The 21,327-nt window shown below is 36.8% G+C and overlaps 3 protein-coding genes across 3 annotated transcripts; 1 reads left to right on the top strand and 2 right to left on the bottom strand.

Moving 5' to 3' along the window:
• Nucleotides 1-4,792: 4,792 nt before the first annotated feature.
• LOC146382880 (troponin I, fast skeletal muscle-like) lies at nt 4,793-6,327 on the bottom strand. The gene is made up of 5 exons (XM_084933852.1): nt 6,291-6,327; nt 6,037-6,168; nt 5,706-5,795; nt 5,361-5,534; nt 4,793-5,184 (listed from the first exon to the last, which is right to left on the bottom strand). Exons 2-5 carry the CDS (start codon nt 6,139-6,141, stop codon nt 5,098-5,100), a joined length of 456 nt encoding a protein of 151 aa, XP_084789978.1. The 5' UTR covers nt 6,142-6,168; nt 6,291-6,327; the 3' UTR covers nt 4,793-5,097.
• A 2,682-nt stretch (nt 6,328-9,009) lies between these two features.
• LOC146382879 (troponin I, slow skeletal muscle-like) lies at nt 9,010-11,499 on the bottom strand. The gene is made up of 5 exons (XM_084933853.1): nt 11,385-11,499; nt 11,098-11,229; nt 10,928-11,017; nt 10,574-10,744; nt 9,010-10,457 (listed from the first exon to the last, which is right to left on the bottom strand). Exons 2-5 carry the CDS (start codon nt 11,200-11,202, stop codon nt 10,371-10,373), a joined length of 453 nt encoding a protein of 150 aa, XP_084789979.1. The 5' UTR covers nt 11,203-11,229; nt 11,385-11,499; the 3' UTR covers nt 9,010-10,370.
• A 4,154-nt stretch (nt 11,500-15,653) lies between these two features.
• LOC146382878 (interleukin-17 receptor A) lies at nt 15,654-21,220 on the top strand. The gene is made up of 11 exons (XM_084933851.1): nt 15,654-15,873; nt 15,994-16,015; nt 16,460-16,594; nt 16,747-16,871; nt 16,968-17,088; nt 18,315-18,362; nt 18,465-18,622; nt 18,717-18,791; nt 18,890-18,959; nt 19,102-19,197; nt 19,282-21,220. Exons 1-11 carry the CDS (start codon nt 15,775-15,777, stop codon nt 20,208-20,210), a joined length of 1,878 nt encoding a protein of 625 aa, XP_084789977.1. The 5' UTR covers nt 15,654-15,774; the 3' UTR covers nt 20,211-21,220.
• The last annotated feature ends 107 nt before the right edge of the window (nt 21,221-21,327 follow it).

Raw genomic sequence — 21,327 nt, 5'->3', positions numbered from 1 at the left:
AGCAAACAGAGATGTTGCTGCAGAGTGCTAGTAAGTGGATCTGGACCTGAAAAGCTGAAGCTGCATCTTTTTGCTGAATAGCCTCTGTTCCTACGGTAACTATTATTATGGGTTGTTTAGATTCCCCAGTGGCACATTTGTTACAGTGCACTGTATTTTTCTCATGCTTTTAAACTGTCCTAGATTTTTAACAAACCATCTGTGTTTTTAGCACACACACACACACACACACACTTTAATAAATACATACATAAAAAAACATCCAGCAAAAATGATTTTAATTGTTACTTTAACAGATTAATTTGTGGTTAGGAAATAATATCTCTTTTACTGGCATTCAACCTCACGATTAAGCAACACCCCATTTTTGACATGTAACCAATTTATTATTGTTCCAACTATAATTTAGAGTCTACAATGTCTGTGAATGTCTGTTATTTTGAGTGTCATTATATCAGAATAATAGCTGTTTGGCTCCAAACTAATAAGATGTCCATAATTTACAGCTGTGTTGTATATTGGTTTAAACCAGCTGAATAATGCAACCTTTGAGTCACATTTAAAATTCCCATGGGTTACTGAGGAAAAGGCCACAATCTCACAGCCAAATTGTTTCCAATTAGCTCCCAGCTTTCTGTTGATCTTGCACACCACAATTTTTAAAAGTACTGAGGCCAAAATAAATAGAGACACTGTACGGTGCTATTCCAAAGTCTGGGAGAGAATAGTTGGAACGGCAAAGATATTTTATGTCACACCTGAAAGCATTTGCTCAGGATTATACATTTGCAGAATTTTCTGAATCATTAGCTAATACCAATTTCACAGAATCTGTTGTTTCATATTGTTTAACTGCAGGCTGTAAACCTGCAGTATTACAGTTTTGTTTCAGTCTCACCTCTTTCAAAGCACTATTTTTGGCTGCTTTTATTTCCCTCCTGAATAAGACCACAATGAAGACTTAAACCAGAATTCAAGGAAGGTGAATATAGGGAATATTGCTGTATATTAAGTCATACTGGAACCTATGAAGCCAGGACCAAGTTTTTAAAAAGGGGCTTTATGCTTCTATTATATGTGGTTAAGTTGTTAGAGCTGTGCTGCCACTTGGAGGTAGCATTTATTAATTTTGCCTTCATAACAGAGTAATTTTACAGTAACCTTTAAAACATTTCAAAAAACCCTTTTCTGTCTATTCTCCTTTTTGACATTTAAAATTGTTTTTTTATTTATTTTACCTATGGACTATATAAATAGAATAGAATAATAGAATAATTCTTTAATTGTCCCACAAGGGGAAATTTGGTTGTATTAGCAGCAAAAAAGCACATATACAAACAGAACAGGACACAGAACAGAAACACAATTTTTACATATTTACATCATGGACAATAGTTACCAAAGCAGAGTACTGTACAGTTATTAAAATTAGAGTACAGATAAGTGGAAAACCCAGGTTGTAGTGTGCAAACAGAGCAGGATACTGAAAGATGTTTAAATAGTTAATGTTACGGTCGCTGACCTCTAGTGGCTCTCCCTCTGTAGAAGAGTTTTTTTTCTCCTTTTCTTGTGCTGCAGGTCTGCCTCATGAGCCACAGCTGAGGTGTGTTCCAGCTCGTCAGCCACGGCATATAGTCTGCCATCCTAAACTGCCACACCCCTGCCACTTCCCCCATTTTTGCCAGAGCTGTGAGCTATAGTGTTTTGGGCAGCGGGCCTTTGTGTGTGTGTGTGTGTGTGTGTGTGTGTGTGTGTGTGTGTGTGTGTGTGTGTGTGTGTGTGTAAGAACTTAAACTCTGTGAAACTTTGGTTTTCTTTCTTTTATTGTAAGCAAAGGTATGCCCTTACTGTGTTAATTAGTTCATCGTTGTGGAAGCAGGTAGGGGTTCTCTGCCATTTTTGTTTCAACTGTTTTCTCCTGTTTTTGGTTAGACAGGGAGCTCAGCCATTGTATTTTGTTTTGGTTAGAGAGTACTTGGTTTGATTTTTAGCTAAAGGGGGTGTTTTGTTTGTTGTTTTGGCCTTGGAGACCCTGAAGAAAAGAGCTTCCCTCTGTTTATTTTTACTGTAGTAGTTTTGGGCAATAAATCATGTTTCATGACATCTATTCTCCAGTAGTTCATGTTTTCTCTTTCACTTTGTGTTACCCCTCACCCCAGTCAGCACTTCGTTTTAAGTGGGGCGTAACAGTTAACAATATTTAGAATAATCAGGAAAGTACAGATTGTGTATTGTACCTGTGCATTAAAAAGTAGGCATGTAACTTCCAATAAGTTAGTGTATATATAAACTGAGAAAAGTAATGTGCAAGTTATAACAGCAGAAGTTGTTACAGCGCTGATGTAAACATCTATGTTTGTTGGGAGCAGTTTTGATTGTACAGTCTGACAGCTCAGGGAGGAAGGACCTGTGGAAATGCTCCTTCATGCATCTAGGATGCAGCAGTCTGTCACTGAAGGAGCTCTGCAGTTCAGAGTTTTACCAGACGGATTTGGAGGAGGAACTCTGTCAGAGAAGCTTCTCTCTCCTCTTCAGTTGATCACTTTCCCCCTGCTAACAATATAATCTGAATGGGGAAAAATGCATCAAGAGTGATGCTTTTCTTATTTAAAATATTAAATATAATTCTTATATATGATTCTTACACGCAACATGACTTTTTTCACATTATAGGATACTATACACATATTATATTATGTTATGTTATTTAATATTTTAAATATTGTAAACAATATTTACAAATGTGATGCTGGGACAGATGCAAATATAGTAAATTCTCTGCATGTTTAGCACAGCTGGGCTGTATGCTGAGTATTGGTGATATGATGTTTATATACCCACCCCACACATTAATTGTCCTGTTAAAGCAGATCAATGAATTTGAGCATTTTACTCAAAGCTTTTTATTATTCTGTTTCTCTGTTGTAATATAGAGGTGGATAGACATACATGGAAGACAACAGTGTTTAATTTGCTCTTAGTGGATAACATTATGGAAGGACAAGACAGTGCTCTATGTTAGTGACAGTAGTAGCAATAACTGTGTATCCACTGCACTGGATATTGATCAGGAATCTGTCCCTACATGATGCCAGACAGTTCGCTTAGATGCACCTCAAAACTGCACGCATGAGTCAGTGACTAAGACAGACAAGCACTAATGACTATTTGACAGGCAGTCAATCCATTTTATAGTGTTGTACTAACGACTAACTACTGAACGAGTGTCTAAAATAGAGTCCTGTCTGTGCTGCTGCTACTGTTTGTTCACCAAGAGAAGAATTTACTGTTGTTCAATGCATCACTACAATTTTCGAATAGAAGACAGTTAAACTTAATTTCTTGGCTCAGAATTTTGGGCATCCACCTGTTAGTGGATGTGACAGGAAGTATTTAAAGAAGTTATTAAACTTATGTCAGGTCAGTCACATTCACATTATACCAGAGTCAGATCAGATCCAGCTGTTAAGAAGTCAAACAGCAGGGAGAAATCAACTAAGAGTGTTGTCATGTATTTGCTCTGCAGCTTTATTTATCAAACTAACGTGTCCGTCTATAGTGCCACTATCGAAAATACTTTCCTACAGTAGTTTCTAGTGGGCACAGCTGATACACATCATAATTGCTTTGTTAGGGTTTTAAAATCACATTGCAAAAAGTCAGAAATAGTATATTTAGTGCACATCATCTGCAAGTTGTGATAGCACATTACAGGAACAGCTTGGAGTTAGAACAACACCAAAGGTTTGTCCTGCTTTATTTAGGGGAATAGAGAAACGAGGACAGGTGCTCATCAGGGCTGATGGTAAACTGAGCCAGTGTAGAGTTCAGTTTGCGTCAGTGTTGTAACCGGGAGTTATGTTCACTCAAAAGGCTGCAACTCACATCCTCACACAAGGATTGGTAGACAGCAAACAATTAAATAAGAATGCCGAAGTGCAAGTCTGAGATAGTTAAATACTATATTTAGACTCTTAATATTTGTTTTGAAGCAGTATCTCACTGATTTAGTGGTACAGTAACGTTGAGAGTGGTACACTAAAGTTCGAAGTGGTCCTTAGCACAGAAAAAGCTCCAAAATCCTTCATCCTGCACTTCATATAATGCGATCAGTGGGATAGTTTCCGTAAACTCTCTCTGCCTGGCCGACCAGAAAAAAAACCTCTACATTTACATTTACTTCCACTTTCTAATGATGTGGATATCAGGCTAGCAGACAGTGTGCTGGTCGCATGAATTGCTGCGATCTTCACCACACTTAAAATGTTTATTTACTTTCCATAATCACAAAATTTCCCTGTCCTCATTTTAGGTTCTCAGTGCATTAGTTGTAGAAAGTGAGAATTAAAACGACCTTTTTGTTAGATTTTTTATTGAGGTTTATAATAATAATCCTCCCACTGTCTATTTGAGTTTTTATTTAATATGTTTTATGTATCTTTGCCATCGTGCACCACCTAATCTACAATCGTACTGCATTTGCTACATTAAATTTCTGTCGAGTTAGGGAAAGTTGCAACCCTGCGTGTTTTTTCATCTTGCAAATATAAAATGTATTCCGTTATCGTCATGGTGCTGTTGCAAGAATCATTTTTTTTGTAATATTTGAATGAAATAGTTAAAAATCAGAATGAAAACAGCTTTACTCCAATTTCTCACTCAGTTAACAGACTCTTTTCCCCCCCAACTCTGCAGGTGCTGATGTGTGGCAATGATATGTGCTATAACAACTTCTGTGGCTTTAAAAAAAAAGTACGTAAAAGATGTAAAAGAAAAAGTACAGTGGCAGTTTTCTGCATCAGAAGTTTATTGTTATTATAATTATTGATGTTGTTATTATGATGATGATAGTATTTTGCAGACATTTTAAGATAAAGAATTAAAGCAAATTCAGCTGTTTTCTGACTGTGGTGAACATACAAACCAGATAAAACTTCAACAAAGTGCAATTTGTGTATTTGCAAAACATACTTTTTCACTCCAATTAATATTTTTGCAAGTCTTTTAACACACTGACACTAAAACATACGCTTTGTAGTTACTCATTGTGCACCGTGACATTAAGATTTTATTTTAAGTGCTGTCCAAAACGTGAATCTATTGTCCGGCATCAAACAGCTTCTTCCTGCCCTCCATACCAGACATGGCCTCCACATTCTTACGCCAATCAGTCACCTCCTCTTTCTGTTCACAGGAAGAAAATAATTCTTAGTGAAATGTTTCCCTAAAATAACCCTGCAATCATTTGAGCAATACTATCAACTTGTAACTCGAATGTAACCATTATTTCAGATTAAACACTTTAAGCCAAGGGGTCAAGTTACCTGAAGTGATCTTAACACACTGACTGTGGCACTTACCTTCTCCTCCTCTTTCTTCACTGTCTTCAGGTTTGCCTTAAAGTCCACAGACTCTTTGACCTTGGATCCCAGCAGAGCACCCAACATGGCGTCAGCTGAGATCTTCACCCTCTTGAGAGCAGGCCGCTTCATCTTTCCTTTTAAGTCAAAGACCTTTTGAGAAAGATTTTCAATCTGCAGGAAACACATTAAAATGATAAGAATGAACTGTGCTGTTGTGCAGAACCTGTTTCTAAATAATGATAACATTTGAGATATAATGACAAAAAAGGACAAGTAAAACATGTAATGTTAAGAAAGCCATTTCTGAAGGTCATAAAGAATGAAATACTTTGAAATGCAAACCTCCTTGTTGTTTTTGGCAACTTTCACTTCAGTATCATACCGTTCTTCGTCTACCACATCAATCTTTTGGTGCAGTTCTTTGCACAGAGCCTACATAAACAGAACAATATCAAATTGTTAAACAGAAGAGCATGAGCAAAAAAGATTCCTGCTCATTCCAGTGTCATAAATTACCAAAAATAAGATGGAGAAAACAGCACACCTATCGTCTAATGCATACCCATGAAAAGGGTGTATATGCATGGCATCTGTACACATTAGAGAGTTACTTATGTGTGGGGCATTTCCACTGTGTTATTTCAGTGATGCTTCTGCAGTGACCTGCACATACCTGAAGGTCCTGCAGAGACAAACCAGACAGCTGAAGTGGAGGGACTCTCTCCCTCAAAGTCGTCTCTCTCTTCAGCTTCTTTTGCTCCTTTTCATCCTCCAACATCACAGTTGCTGTTTTCAGCAGCTTGGTCTAAGTTGTAGAAAATGCACGTAATGACTCAAATAACTGATAATATGGACTCCTGAATGAACAGCTTTCTAGTTTTGCTATGCATATTTCATCTGTTTTAGTAAAAACAATGAAGAAAATACCTTAAGGGCAAGTCTGCGGGATGCAGAAATCTTTGATTTTCTCTACAAATAAAAAGTAGACAAAAATGCATTTTTCAAATAATAATGTTAAACAAATGTTTAACTTCTTTGGAGATGTTAAGAACTTAGAAGAACTCACAGATCTGTGGTGGGTATGATGGTGTGGAAAAGGATAAGAAATAACAAGAGTTTGTTTCTACATGTTAAAAATATTTTTTAAATGCCTGTGGAAATATACATAGTTAAAAAAATATCACTTACGCTTCAGCCATGGTTGACTTTTGTCTGTAAAATAATTAATACTGAAGTGAGAAAATCTATTTTTGGTAAAAAAGGTTGTAAGAGAAGCATCATTAGCAGCATGTGAATGCATGATCACAGTATTATAACTTTTTAACAAGCTTCTAGGCTATGGTTCAATTTTGTAAACTATTTTCACTAGCCTGTTTTTTATACTTCTTCGCATGCATCTTTTTACCGAGACAAGTCAAAGTAATCCAGACCTTGGACTGCTTTTTTTTTTAAATATAAATGTTATGAAAGTTAAAAGTTTTAAATTACCAACACTGCATGCTTGAGGGTCACAGATACTTTGAATGATATTCCTTTTTTAGTCCGGTTTGATAAAACCCAGATCAGAATAAAAATATAAATCTTTTAATCGGTTTAATTTAATTTTTAAAATGATAGATCTACAAAGATGGATTTTTGTAGAAAATGTATATAGCTGCTACAAATGAATAAAAGACACATTAACATCGAAATTACTTAAATTAGTTTAAACACATTGATATGACCCAAGATTATAAATGTGGCCAGTATTCTTATAAATATTGAACTTGTGAAAATACTATATTTCTTATACATTTTTTCATGATAGCTTTGTGTGTGTCATAATCTAATAAGGCACCTGTCAGTAATAACATCATAATAGAAAAAGAAACCCTTAACCCCCACTACCATCACTCATACACATATATTAAACATACCTTTTTTAATCTCTGCAGAACACCCAGTTGGTGTGATCAGTCTCTGTCTTTAAATGACTGCAAGAAAACTCAAGTCAAATTTAATGACTCCTATTGCCTTCTCTGAGTGGCCAACCCAAAATAGCCTCCTCTATCCTGACAGCCAGTATATTGCATATCACTACACTTCTATCCCCCAGCAGTAGAAATATGTCAACACTGAGCCATTATCACTGATGAATACTTGTTAATCTACACTGTGCGCTTATCTTGAGCCACCTCTCGTTTTTTTGCATTTTGCTTAAAGGAGCCTGATCTTTTTGTAATGTTTTCAAAAGTGGTCTTAAGCAGCAGTTCTCTGGGCTTTCTGAAGGTCTGTTTGTCAAAGTGTTTCTTTGAATATTGGCTGCTTTTTCACTCATTCTCAGTCGTGGCCATTTTCAGAAGAATGTTTGTTTGTTAATTTCTTTGATAATCATTAATGATTCAAGTATATACCAGGTAATTAACTCAAGGAATGAACCAACGCTGTGTCTACAGATGACAGGCTGCTTAGCAGATGATCTGCTCACATTTCTTTAGTTGAATCTACAAAACCTACAAAAGATAACGCATTTCACAGGTGTTGTAGTATTTTTGCACCAGCAAAGTGATTCCCAAAATTAGCTGAAAACTTGTTAAATCCTGGCATGATGTGCAGTGTGCATTACAAATAAAAAGGAAATTGGACATGTAGAGAACAAAATAAGGAGTGGCAGTCTTAAAAACAGTAGATGAACAGTACCTGAAAGTCATGTCCTTATGAAATAGAAAACAATCCGACAAAGACCTGACACAGGACCAGAGAGATACGTCTGGCCCTTAAGTTGCTACATCAACTGTTCACTGAGGTCTCATGAGAAAGTGCATCAGTTGAAGGGTGGCTGTCAAAAAGCAATTCTTATGGAAGTGAAACAGGAAGAAAAGGCTGAGGCCAAACTGCACCAGAATTGGATTGAAAATTAACGAAAACTCTCACGAATCCACATTTGAAATTTTTGGTTCAAATCATCATCAGTATGTACACAGGAGGTCAGGAGAGGTAAACCAATAAGTGTGTACAGCCATCTGTAAAATACGATGGAGGCTCTGTCATGGTTTGGGGATGCATTTAAGGCAGTGGTGTTAGAGAGCTTTAAAAATTGATGGAGTCATGAAAACAGAAAAGTACCATCAGATTTACCTACCATGCAATACCACGTAGAAAGCATTTGAGGCAACGCTTCATTTCAATGATCCCCAACACACTACCAATGCAGTAAAAGCATACCTGGATAGAAAAACACACAGTGGAGTCACGAGCTGGCCTCCCCAGAGCCTGGACATCAACAGTGTTGAAGTAGTCTGGGATCATCTTAACAGAGAGTGGAATGAAAGGCAGCCAACATCGAAAACAGAGATTTAAATGCCCTTTAAGAAATCTGTAAAACTATTCCTGGAGTCTACTTAAAGAAATTACTAAGAGTGTTCAGGTTGTGTTTAAGATTAAAGGTCAATATTTGGTCAGTACCACATCTACTTTCAAGCCAATTAAAATTGTACAAACTGCTTTCCCTTATATGCTGTATTTCCATGTATGTTTGCACACACCTGTCAGTAATTCACTTCACCGATTTCCCATTTTCCAGGCAAAAATATAAAAAATTTAAAAATGGGAAAAAAAGGAAAATCTATTTAAAAAAAAAAGGCAAAATCACTTATACAGGCACATTTGTTTAATTGGCATCACACATACTGCAGATATTGGAATAGCGATAAACAATTAAAAACACTTTGAAAGGAAAAATCAAAATCCAGATAATCTGGATTTTCTTTAGTGCAGTTTTAATGTGCAAATATTAGAATTTATTACGTAATTTGTAGGGGTGCAACGATACACAAAATTCACGGTTCGGTTCGGTTCGATACTTTGGTGTCACCGTTCGATATTTTTTCGATACAAAAAAATGTTCATGCTTTTTTAATTTGTCATTTATTAAAATTATAAATATATATTTTAACTCAAATGTACAGTTTTTAAATTTAATGTTGCTGAAACAACAAAGGGATAAAATAATAAATCTATCTGATCGAGAAATCACTCATCTTTGGAAAAGAGAGTTTATTACAGAGAAATGGCTCTTTCCAAAATAAAAGCTATACTATACGCTTCTTCTGGGGTATACTCTCAGCAGAATATTAAACATATCAGGTCCCCATAAGGAGAATCATGTGCTAACGGCTGTCTAAATGACTCGGGTAAAGTTTGTCGCATGCGTGCTTGTTGTTTTTGTCTGCTTCCACTTGTCTTTGCACAAGGATGATGTAAGCGTAAATGTGCAGTCATATTAATTTTGTTCCCACTAGTGCTGTCAGCGTTAATCTGAAATGACGTTAACGCCACAACACGGCAAATCTCCGTTAACGAGCTACTGCGGATCGCCCCGTGCGTGGGGCTGGACGGCGTCAACACGTTAACGAGCAAACTGCGCTAACGCAGTAGTTCCCACTAATGTAATTGAGCATTGCGTGGCACATCCGACATACTGTTTTACTTTTGTCCATGACGGGCTTACCTTCAGGGTCATACTTCACATGAAGACCAAAATAGTTCCAAAGGCCAGATCTGAATGAGGGTGGAGGAGGTTCAATTCGCCATGTTGCAACGAGCTTAGCTTCTGTCTTGCTAGTTTGTGCTGCGCTCAGTGGATCTGCGCTTGACAGTGCAGCCTAGGCGGAGTAGTCGAACGCAGATCCACTGAGCTCTCAACACAGACAGCATCGTCAGAAGAAAAGTTGATAAAATAAATAAAAAATTTTGTATTGTTCGATACATATGCGTACCGAACCGAAAGCACTGTATCGAATGGTTCAATATCGATATGAGTATTGTTGCACCCCTAGTAATTTGTATTATTGCATTCAAAGCATACAGTTTTTTTTTCTACTTACAAGTGTACATTAAGTCATGTTGACAAGTTTTGATTCACTCAGATAAAAACTCACTCACTTCAGCTTATGCATTGCAAACTAAAGCTTTATTTTAGCAAGATGTGTTGCTAATATAGCTTTATTTTTAACATGAGCAAAATTTTTATTGTCCAGCATTAAACATCTTCTTTCTGCCTTCCATGCCGGACATGGCTTCCACATTCTTCCGCCAGTCCGTCACTTCTTCCCTCTGTTTAAATATTAATTATGATAATTAAAATAAAAATACACAGATTTTAAATTACTCATTACTTTAGTTTAATTTCGTTTTTTGTGTAATTTTTGTTGCCATTTTGAAGTTTTTACCTTTTCATCTTCTTTCTTTACTGTCTTGAGGTTGGCCTTGAAATCAGCCTTTGTTAGTCTGGAGGTCTCGGTGCATGCACCCAGCATATCGTCTGTTGTTTTCTTGACCCTTTTCAAATTGGGCTTCTTTATACCCTTCAGCTCAATGATCTTCTGATTGAGTGATATAATCTGTGCAGCAAACATCAAACATGTGTATAACGTTTACATTCTGACAATGAAAGTACTTGCTGTTATTAACCGCTGTAGGTTTTAACCAACCCGTTCACCACTAGGGGCAGCATTTTACAACCATTTTTTACACGCAGGACTATACAAAAAGTACTTTTACACTGTGATTCAAAATGTTTGTACCTCTTTCTCGTTTTTGCCTGCTTTGACCTCCATATCATAACGTGTTTCATCCACTACGTCAATTTTACGATGTAATTCTTTGCAAAGTTCCTGTACAGAAGAAAAATAAAGATGTTTAAATGACATAAATTTATTAATTACCGATCATTTAAAATTTGTTTGGTCAGTACCTGGAGCTCCTGGACTGACATTCCTGACAGCTGCAGTGGAGGGTATGACTCATTCACAACTCTTTCTTTCTCCCTTTCCTTCTCTTCACCTTCTACCACCAGCATAGCAGCGGCCTTTTTCAGCAGTTTGGACTAAAATATAGTAAGGATTGAATCACTCTTTATAACATTAAAAACAATGGCTCTTTTGAATAATAATGATGATAACTATAAAAAATTAAAATGATAATAAAAAACCAAACACAACAAATGCAAAACACAAGTTCCTTTGAATCTATAAGACCTACTTTCAAAAGGAGTCGGCGTGTAACAGCAAACTTTCGCTTTCTCTTGGACTAAAACCAAAGGAGGTAAATCAGTGTAGATGATAAATATCATATGAAGTGTATAAAACTTCGAATTTGGATTAGGGATTAATTAATCGTTGTGAACATTGGCATTTTTACTCACCGGTCTTCATTATCAACATGGTGGTATGAGTACACACACACACACACACAGACACAGACACACACACACACACACACAGACACACACACACACACACACACACAGACACACACACACACACACACACACACACACATGCACACACAGATCACTTGTTTTATTTTTTTTAACCTGAGAAAGGTTTTTTAAAATAGGTGAATGATGTAACATATTAAACAAATTATACTAGGAGAATACTCACCCCTCAGACATTGCTGCAGCTTATTGTGCCTTTGGAAGAGAAATACATTTTTTAACATCTAGTATCACAAATATAGATTCACAGATTTTCAGGTTAGTTTAAATTAATGTTCAAGCAAACATTTCAAAGGTTAAAGGTTTTGAACGTGATACTGTGAAGCTTTTCTTTCTCATATCTTGGTGTAAAGTTAATATTTTGGCGGGCTTTGGATGCAAACTACATTTATAATCCAGGTGACGTTGTCCCCTGATTTGTGGACTCTTATTTTGAAGGCTGAATTCCATGGTCTTGTTTTTTTTTTTAACCGCATATTAAGAGCAAAGGGTGGAACTGAGCAAGAAATAAATTAGTGCATATGCATACAAAAGCAACTTGCAACTATGACCATAATTGACAAAATGAACAGAATCTTGTATTTTTAAAATATTTTTATTTAAAAATGTAAAACTAGTGATTGAGACCAAAAACCTATGAGGGATTTACTGAGGTCATGGGTCACATAAGCTCAATGGTTATTTTCACATAGACTTCAAAACAGCTGGAATTCTTTTTAAAACCTCTTTTTAGAGTTGCCCCCTGCTGGTCATTAAAAAGAATGCATGATTAAGGCTTTTGGGACCTGTAGGCCATCCTTTAGTTACAGTATTGGGTTTGGATTTGTGATCAAAGAAAAAAAATACTGGAATATATTATCTTGTACTTTGGGAAGTTGTAACTAACAACTATTTTCTTATTTTGTTCTCTTTTATCCTTTTTTTTAACTTTTGTTTACACAAAGCAATCAACTATGTGAAAAGACATGTGCAAACTAATAGATAATAACAATTTAAAAAAGCACACATTATTAGTATTCCTAGTATTCTCTGTTGATAATAAGATTAGGGAATTCGAGATCTGCTAAACAGATTTATTTAGTCTAATAGCTCTCAGGGGCTTTCAGATAGTTTTCAGCTTTCTTCCCAGGAGTTGCCTGTTGCACAGCTATATTTGGCCACATTGCACTGTGTCCCATCAGCTGCTGTGGCCTTGATAATGCGAGAGACAGCCAAGCTACAAAAAGTTTGGCAGCACAGAAAGTGGAACAACACCATACCAGCAGATACCAGTAGATCTCATCCAGATTCATATTGTGGCACATTTTCTATCTTAGAAGATTGTTTATTTTGTTTCTCTGTTACCAACACTTAAATTTAGCTGGCTAATGTCTTTGAATAATCTCTCCGTGATATATATGCCTTCATATTACGTAGCCTTCTCCTTATCTATATGTTTTTATTTACTCTGTATCTTTACCTTTAAAAATGTACTACTGATTACTACATTGTATTAAAGCGAATTTAATCATGATAAACAGTTGTAGTTCTAAAAATAAAAAGCTCTCCTCACTTGACGACATTATCCAGTTTAAAATAAGCCAGTCTAAGAGAGGGTGAAGGTCAAAGTCAACAAGCAAAGTCACAGGTGGTTTAAGGAAGCCTTCAGCCTTAGCTAGAAGGTTACCAGTTCATATGAGCAAACTATCGTCACTTATTACATCAGCTTTTAACTGCAGTGAAGGATCAAACGTGTTGTTACCAGAGCCAAAACACAGTTGGGCAGTTTCAGCCTCAGATTACATTTCCTCACTCAAAGGGTGAAGACATCATTAAGAAGCCTGAGATGTGGGAGTAAAAGCTAGGCTGCCAAGTTCAAAAAGTTTTAAGACCTTGACAAAAGTAGCCACATAGCTGTGATCCTGTCACATAAATACCGGCTGCAGTATCACTGTCAGGGGCATGTAGATATGCAGTATTCCTCTACCACTGAGTTAAAACAAGACTCAGCTCGCCTGAGACAGCCAAAGGGCTTTAAATGCAGGTACTTTAACAACTCAGAAAATAAAACAGAATGGACCTTTAATGCCATTGTTAAAAAGAAACAATAGAAAAAAAGAATTTTTAACTACAGTTTAATAGCTATGGTCCACTGAATCACCTTTAATGAGCCATCACTTAATCTTGCATTGCTAGGTCAAAAAGTCTCATTTAATATCCATGTTAAAAATCTCTGACTTTAATTTTCTATTATTGTGTGAAACTTACCTTGGCGTTGACGGGAAATCAGACAAGGTAGTGGTGTGCTGAGAAAAGGAAAAGCACTTTATGTTTATTGCTCAAAGATTTACGTGCCCAAAGTATTGTGTGGATGGCTTGTTAAAATAGACACCCCCCCTTCTCTGTCCACCTGACAATTGCTGCACCATGCAGCACAATCCATTTTTGATTTGCCCTCAACCCATGACCCATTTATTTTCATGTGATTGCATTGCACAAGGCACACCTCACGCCCCCCTCACCTAGCTGACAGCTGAGCTATCCTCTGTAGATGCCAGGCACTAAAAGCATGGTTGCTTTTTTAAATATGCGCCACGGTGAGCCCTCATTGTTCGCTGGCAGAGGCCTACATTAAAGACCAGTTATTTCAGTGGTGCATGCTAATGTGAGTTTGTAAAAGTTGAAGTCTTGAAGTTTATTTCAACCTAACCTTTGAATCTGTACGTAGAGGCATTAAAAACAGGGTTTTAAGTGTATTTTCAGTTTGCATTGAAACCATGTTTTAGGTGATTTTAAGTGTATTTATAGTGTATGTAAGTAAAGAATAGACTGCATAGTAGTTTAAAGCAAGTGTTTGGATCATTTAATTCTAAAGCATGGCTTTTATAAAGTGTTTTAAAAACCCATTTTTAAACATGGTGTAACTCATGTGTGTACTCTCATGATTACAGTATTATGAAGTACTTATTAAAGTGTATTTATCAATAAAAATCATTCACTAAAAACATTTACATATTTTGATCTACTTTGCAAGCATGATCAAGCAAAGCATATGCAGCTTTTCTAAAGTTTATATATCAGGGGAATGATACATTTTAAGGGTGAGGAAGTATAGAGATGAACACACACACACATTCTGATCACAGCTACACTAAGGTATTTGATAGGGAGGAACACAGCACTTCATATCGCAGCCTGGGGCTGCTCAATAAAAGAGTATTTTTATATTTGGACTAAGATGCCACCCTGGCTTATGAATCATTGCCATGACTGCACTCACACACAGAGGTCAGATCAAACGCTATATCTACAGTCTATTCTGGGCAGATTTCAGTGGCACAGGACTGTCTGTCTCTCTGTCTGCTTTAGTGTTATGTAAACTGATACAGTTGAGCTCAATATCCAGTAGGAGGCACAGTAACTCAGACAATGCAACAGGAATTATCACATAGCCACGTACTATGTTATAGCTGATAACCATGTAGTGCATTGCTCTAAGTTTGTTCCCCACAATGCTGGACTGTCTCCTGGCTTTATGTGTTGAGCCTCTGAACTCACACTTTCTGTTACATGTGGGTCACAGTGGAAGTGGAAACTTTATTTAAGAGACGTTCTCACTAGCCAGGAGAGGTTTATTGTTCAAGTCTTCATTCCAGGTCAAGGCTCAAAAGTGCCCAAGAAAGAAAAGCAGTTTAAAAAATTTAAAGAAAATTAAAAAAAGATTTCAATTAAAAGTTTTTGTTCCTTTTGGTTGTTTGTATTACCCTTGTAACTGGAATTTAAATGTCTTGAAACAGGGGTCATTTACGAAATTGTAAATTTGGCCACTGCTGCCTCCTAGTGACTGTTTGATGTTTTAATATTTTTGTTGTTGTTGTTATTAATCTATAGCATTCAAAAACACTGCACTATCTAATTTACAAGCAGCTGGTGACATAAAAAAAAAGTGTCGTGCATTAGAATGGAAACTACGACATACCGCTTCCTGTTTAGATGGCGATGTCTGATAAAACTGAAGAAAATCCTTGCTGAACTCACACCACAGATAGCGTTCGCTGTGTTTGTGCATGTTTTCAAGTGGGGATCTTTATTGTATTCATTTATCTTTCTCATTTGCTCCGTTGCTTTTAAAGCTTTTCCAAATCGAGCTACAGGATCAGGATCTACACCAGCATGAGCCACTTTCTTTTTTTCTGTTTCTGTTTGAGTGCTGGACTCACAAACTCGTCTGGTCTTAGGATGCTGGACAACCGTCTGGACTGCAAAAAGCCAGTGAGAATTTTATGCTACATAACAATTTAAGCAGTCTGATTAAAGTTAGAGGTTGGGGATTTATAATCTTCATGAACTTATCCTGTTTGTTTTTGCATTTTTTTGGTCTTATCTTTGCAGGGCCTTAACAACTGCACAATTAGTAAGTATATTATCTATCAGACCAGTTGAATAAAGTTGACATACTGCTGTATAAATGAGGAAGAGTTCAACCATATATAGTTGAATAATAAAATTGAATGAAGTGCTGAAAGCATCATATTACTGGTATGCCAAGCAGTAAAATACATGCTACTTAAATAAATAGTGGAAAGATGGCTTTCTTTGCTGTACATTTACATATTACCTTTTGTCTTGTTAATTACTGTCAAGGCTTAATAGAATCTTATCTAAAAATCATCCATAAAATGTTGCACAGTAGAACATAAACTATTTTTTGAAAGGAAGAAAACTATGAGGAAGTAAAATGTATGTATTTTAAAATTATACTTAAGGTAAAGGAGAGTAAATATGCTATATATTCCACCACTGCACACATCAGTGAAATATATTTTAGCATCATAATATAGAAATCCCTCGATGTCAGATAACTGCTCAGATGAACAGAAAGTACCTAATACAGAAGCTCCTACCGGCCCAGATTCGGTGGATTTGAAACTCTGCAAGGGCAAACATGAGCTTGTTCCTGTTTTGAATGTGACGTGGAAAATACATACTGACGGTAAGTAAAGCTAATATTAATATATTTACTGTAGTTCACATTTTTTGAATATGTCAAGAGAAAAATGAAAACCTATTAGTGCTTCATTTAAAGGCGAATAGAAAATGAAATATTACAAATGGCAACAAATATACCACTTTTTCTGTTCACAGCATCCATACGGGCGCTTAAGGGATCTCAAATTAATATTGTGGATCAAACTACAAATCAAAGTCTTTGTGTGCAATTAAGTTACACATTTAAACGCAATACAAAATTGCACAACCAAAACGATAAGGTAGAAGAAATAATTGATTCCGTAACCTTTACTTAACTATTACACATTCAATGAGAAGTTTAAATATGCGTGATTTTTTTCTTTTTTCTTTATTAGTGGACATTTTCTTTGGATGAAGTTGAGGTAGACTTCGGCCACACATACATGGTGACTGTTTTTAATTTGCCAGAACCTGAGAATGGAGATAACGGGAAAGGGAAGTCAATTGCCATTCCAGGTAAGTTACCACCAGATCTAGATGAACCGGAGAAGAAGACCTTTTTCAGACTCACATGTCACATAATACTTGTCCACGCCAGTCAATTTTTTAAGATGTTTGGTAACTGTAATGATTTAAAGGATGAAACCTGCTTACTGTTGCTGTGTGGTTTGTGGACAGGAGTTGCAGCTGCAGATCATTGAGCTTTGGTTGAGGTTTGCACTTTGACTGGGCCATTGCAACCCGTTGATTACTTCCTTTTTCACCCATTATGTTATAGATTAGCTGCATTGTCCTATTGGATGATTAACTTTGAGCCAAGCTCTGGCAGATGGCCTCATGTTTGACTCTAGAGTACTTTGACATACAGAGGAGTTCATGTTTGACTCAGTGACTGCAAGGTGCCCACGTCCTGTGCCTGCAAAACAAGCACCATTTTTTTTTACAGTCAGTGTGAAGTGTTTGTGCTGATATGTTGTGCAAACATGACGCTCTGCATTATGAAAAAAACATCTGTCTGAAGGTCATTGTTCCAGAAGTCTTGTGGGTTTTTTTTCAAATGCCACTTTACAAGCCTAAGCTGTGTTGCTGTGTTCTTCTTAGAAAGAAGAGGCTTTCCAAACAGGGCGCACTAGTTCAGTCCTGTTTTTTCTAAATGTGCCATTATGTACTTTAACATTTAACAGACTAACTGAGGCCTGTAGAGTGTGAGATAAAGCTCTTGGGTTTTCTCTAAGCATTGAGCATTTGACCTTTTGCTGAATTTCCTAGGGCATCGACTGCTGGGAAGATTATGGAACATCTAAATGTTGCAAACAAGCAAGATGCCAAAACGTATACTTTTATAGACGTTGTCACGCTTGCTGATGGTCAGTTAATCAAATGCATTTGATCAGCATTACCCGGCTGCTGCCTACCATCTTAAATCATAAGGATGCAATAAGGGAGTACTCGGTTTTCTCACAGAACTGTAGCTCATTTTAATCCAGGTGTAAGCACAATATGAGCTAATGTGGAAATTACAGCCACAAAATGTTGCAATCAATACCATTAAACAGTAAGAAGAACAAGAATCAATGAAGCAGTAATTATAATAACAGTAATTAAAATAATAATCAATAATAAGAAATCAACAGGCTCACTGCTGATTCTTCTGAGTCTGAATCACTTTTGCAGCTGTAATTTTCATGTTTGACTTTAATATGTCCTGGTTCCCTTCTTACATCATCTACTACGATTCCCAGGATGTGATGACAAAACAATCCAACAGGTCCGAATGTGTCTGGAAAACGGTAAATTTCACATTCTTTGCTTCTCTTGAATTTTAAATATTTCAGTATTCCTTTAGACCCAGAACACTGAAACATGTTCTTATTCTTCGTCTTTCATTTCAGGCAGCCTGTGGGATCATAGCATGCGGACTGAAGTGTTGACTAATGGTAACATCAAAATGTTGTCCATTGTTGTAACATTTAAGGCTTCACAGTATTCAGAGAAATACAGAGTTTCCATCCTGAACAGTGGCATCCTTTGCTCAAAGAATGTCTCAAAGGTAGTTCTACTTAAACTCGCCACCTTTTTATATCAGTCATGACGAATAATCGTGACATGACTTTGTTTTCTTTTAATTCCCCATAAATAACAAGGAAAACGCAACGACTGTGAACGTGACATTTGAGTTTGAGCGGTGGCAACTCAGGCAGTGTGAAATATCAGTAATGGTGAGTTAACTTAGTGTACCAATCTTAACAGTTAGTGAAATAATTTTCCATATAGAGATAATATGTCAAGAGCTCATTCTACTCTGCTTGTCTTGAAGGTCCAACCATTTTTTAGGCAATGCCAAAATAATTGTTGGAGCCCCAAGAAAACAATTGATTACTGCCAGTGTAAGTGCAATTTTTACCAATCATATTGTAGGTATCAGAAGTCTTACATTAACCTATAGTCATGTTGTAATTAATTTTACGTATGTTTAGTTATATAAAAAATTATTTCAAAGTATGTAAGTATGAGTTTCTTTCTTTTTAGATTATCCAACAAGGACTTATCTTATAAAGGCCGCCGTTGGACTGCTGTTAATTAGTATTTGTCTGGCTTGTTTACTCTGGAGAGCATCTCATAAAGGTTTGTCTTCTTATAAACATGCACTGTATTAAACAGAAGCTTGAATAGATAAATAGTTAATTTGCGATTTTCTTTATTTCTCAGATCCTTTGGACACATCTTCACCCACTGCCAGAGACCAACCACAAGTGTTGCAAGTCAAAGAGAGAAAGAGCGTCCTCATCATCCACTCCCTCGATCACCCTTTATACAAAAATATTGTTCTCAAGCTTTGTGCCTTCCTGATGAACAAATGTGGTACGGAGGTGGTCCTGGATTTGCTGGATTCCAGTAGACTGGGAGTGCTTGGAAAGATCCAGTGGTTGGACTGGCACAAAGAGCAAATTGAGAAAACCTCTGCTAAGATACTAATCCTGTGCTCACGAGGCGTACAAGCCAAGTGGAGAGCCATGTGTGGTGACAAACAGGTTTTCATGAGAGAAGACGCTTGTTCATCTGTAGGTGACATGCTCACACCGTCCCTCAGCCTCTTGGTTCCTCATTTTATCCGATCTGCATCGTTCAAAAAGTACATTGTGGCTTACTTTGATGGCGTTTCTTCAGAAGAAGACGTTCCTTCGCCTTTCAACATTACAGTACGATACAAGCTGATGAAACAGTTCGAGGAGGTCTTTTTCAGAATCCTGGACTTAGAAAAACATGAACCAGGCATTGTGAAGCAAGTTGAAGGGCTTTCAGAAGACACTTACCATCTGTGTCCTTCAGGTAGAGCCTTGCATGATGCTATAGAGGCTTTCCGTGCATACCAGATGAAGCATCCACGCTGGTTTGAAGAGGAGCTACTGGAAAGCTCAGAATTGGAGTTTGAGGAGACTTCATATGAAATCTATAAAAACCCTCCCATATACCCAAACTTTAAAACAGATTATATTCTTCACCCAGTCCAAGTTATCAGTCATCACGTGCAGACAAATGACGACTTCACCGCAGATGAAACAAAACTTTATCTGTCAGAAAATCTTCAAATGTTCTCTTCAGCGCACTTCCACCCACTAATTGTTCAGAACTCGTGACCGTCCTTCTATCCATTTTCTTAACCTCGTATCCAACTTAGGGTGGCAGAGGGGCTGGAGCCTATCCCAGCTAACACTGACTGCAAGGCAGGTACACTGTGAAATGTAACTAGTTCTCAGAACTTAAAAAAATGATGGAATCTCATTGTCTTAGAAAAACTAAGTTAAGTTTAGATGACTAAAGTAGGGCAACTTATTCATTGTGAATACTCCTACGTTCCAGTCCATCATGGTGACAACACGGAGAAAATGACAACCACAAACTCTTATATTTACATCTATGACCAAGTTAGTATCACCAGTTAATCCAGCAAGAGTGTATTTAGGCTATAGTGCAAAACAAAAGCACCCAGAGGACACCCACACAGGCACAGGCAGAGCATGCAAGCTTCACACGAAAGGGCCTTCCTACTGAATCTTCATGCTGCGACCTTTTAGTGCTAACCACTGTACCACAATGTAGTTCATTTAACAAGTTAAATAGAATAGCATCAAGACCTTCTCATACTTGTGATAACCATGTCTTTATATGTACACGGGAGAACAGAAACTAAGTAATACATGTATCATTCCACTACAAACCATAAAAACTGTATTTTTACAAGGACATTTTTGTACATTTATTTTAAAATATTCTTATTTACCGTGTGTTGTACTATATTGTGCATGATCTGCTTGCCCTTTGTTCTGTGTGGTTTTGCATTAATTTGATTTGCCAGGAGACAGTAACAGAGAAGGTTAAACTATTGAAATGTGCTGTTGATGCTTGTGGGCTGTGTAAACAGTGTTAACAGGGTCAAAGTTCAACCTTGTGGGCAAAGTTTGTAGCATTTTTGTTGCAGTGGAGAAGGTAAGACCCAAACTTTTTTCTATATATTAGACCTTTTTCTCATTTTGAATGTTTTTGATCAAGACAGGTCTATAAATGTATTCAGTTTTAAGTATTATGTGTTTTTTTCGAACTCTCTCAGCAGTATTTCTTTACTTTCTTTTGGATTAAAGGGAGTCTTTCACATTACTATGCTGGAAGTAATAAATGGCCTTTTTCCTTATTTATTTATTTATTTATGTAGAAAAATACTCACAGTGTGCTAGCGTCAGTGCCCCCCCAAAAAAA

The sequence above is a fragment of the Perissodus microlepis genome, chromosome 7, assembly GCF_051167445.1.
Source record: "Perissodus microlepis isolate ML-2025 ecotype Zambia chromosome 7, ASM5116744v1, whole genome shotgun sequence".
Taxonomy (NCBI): domain Eukaryota; kingdom Metazoa; phylum Chordata; class Actinopteri; order Cichliformes; family Cichlidae; genus Perissodus; species Perissodus microlepis.
The sequence above is the reverse complement of the archived record's forward strand: the minus strand, read 5'-3'. Positions and strand labels throughout refer to the sequence as shown.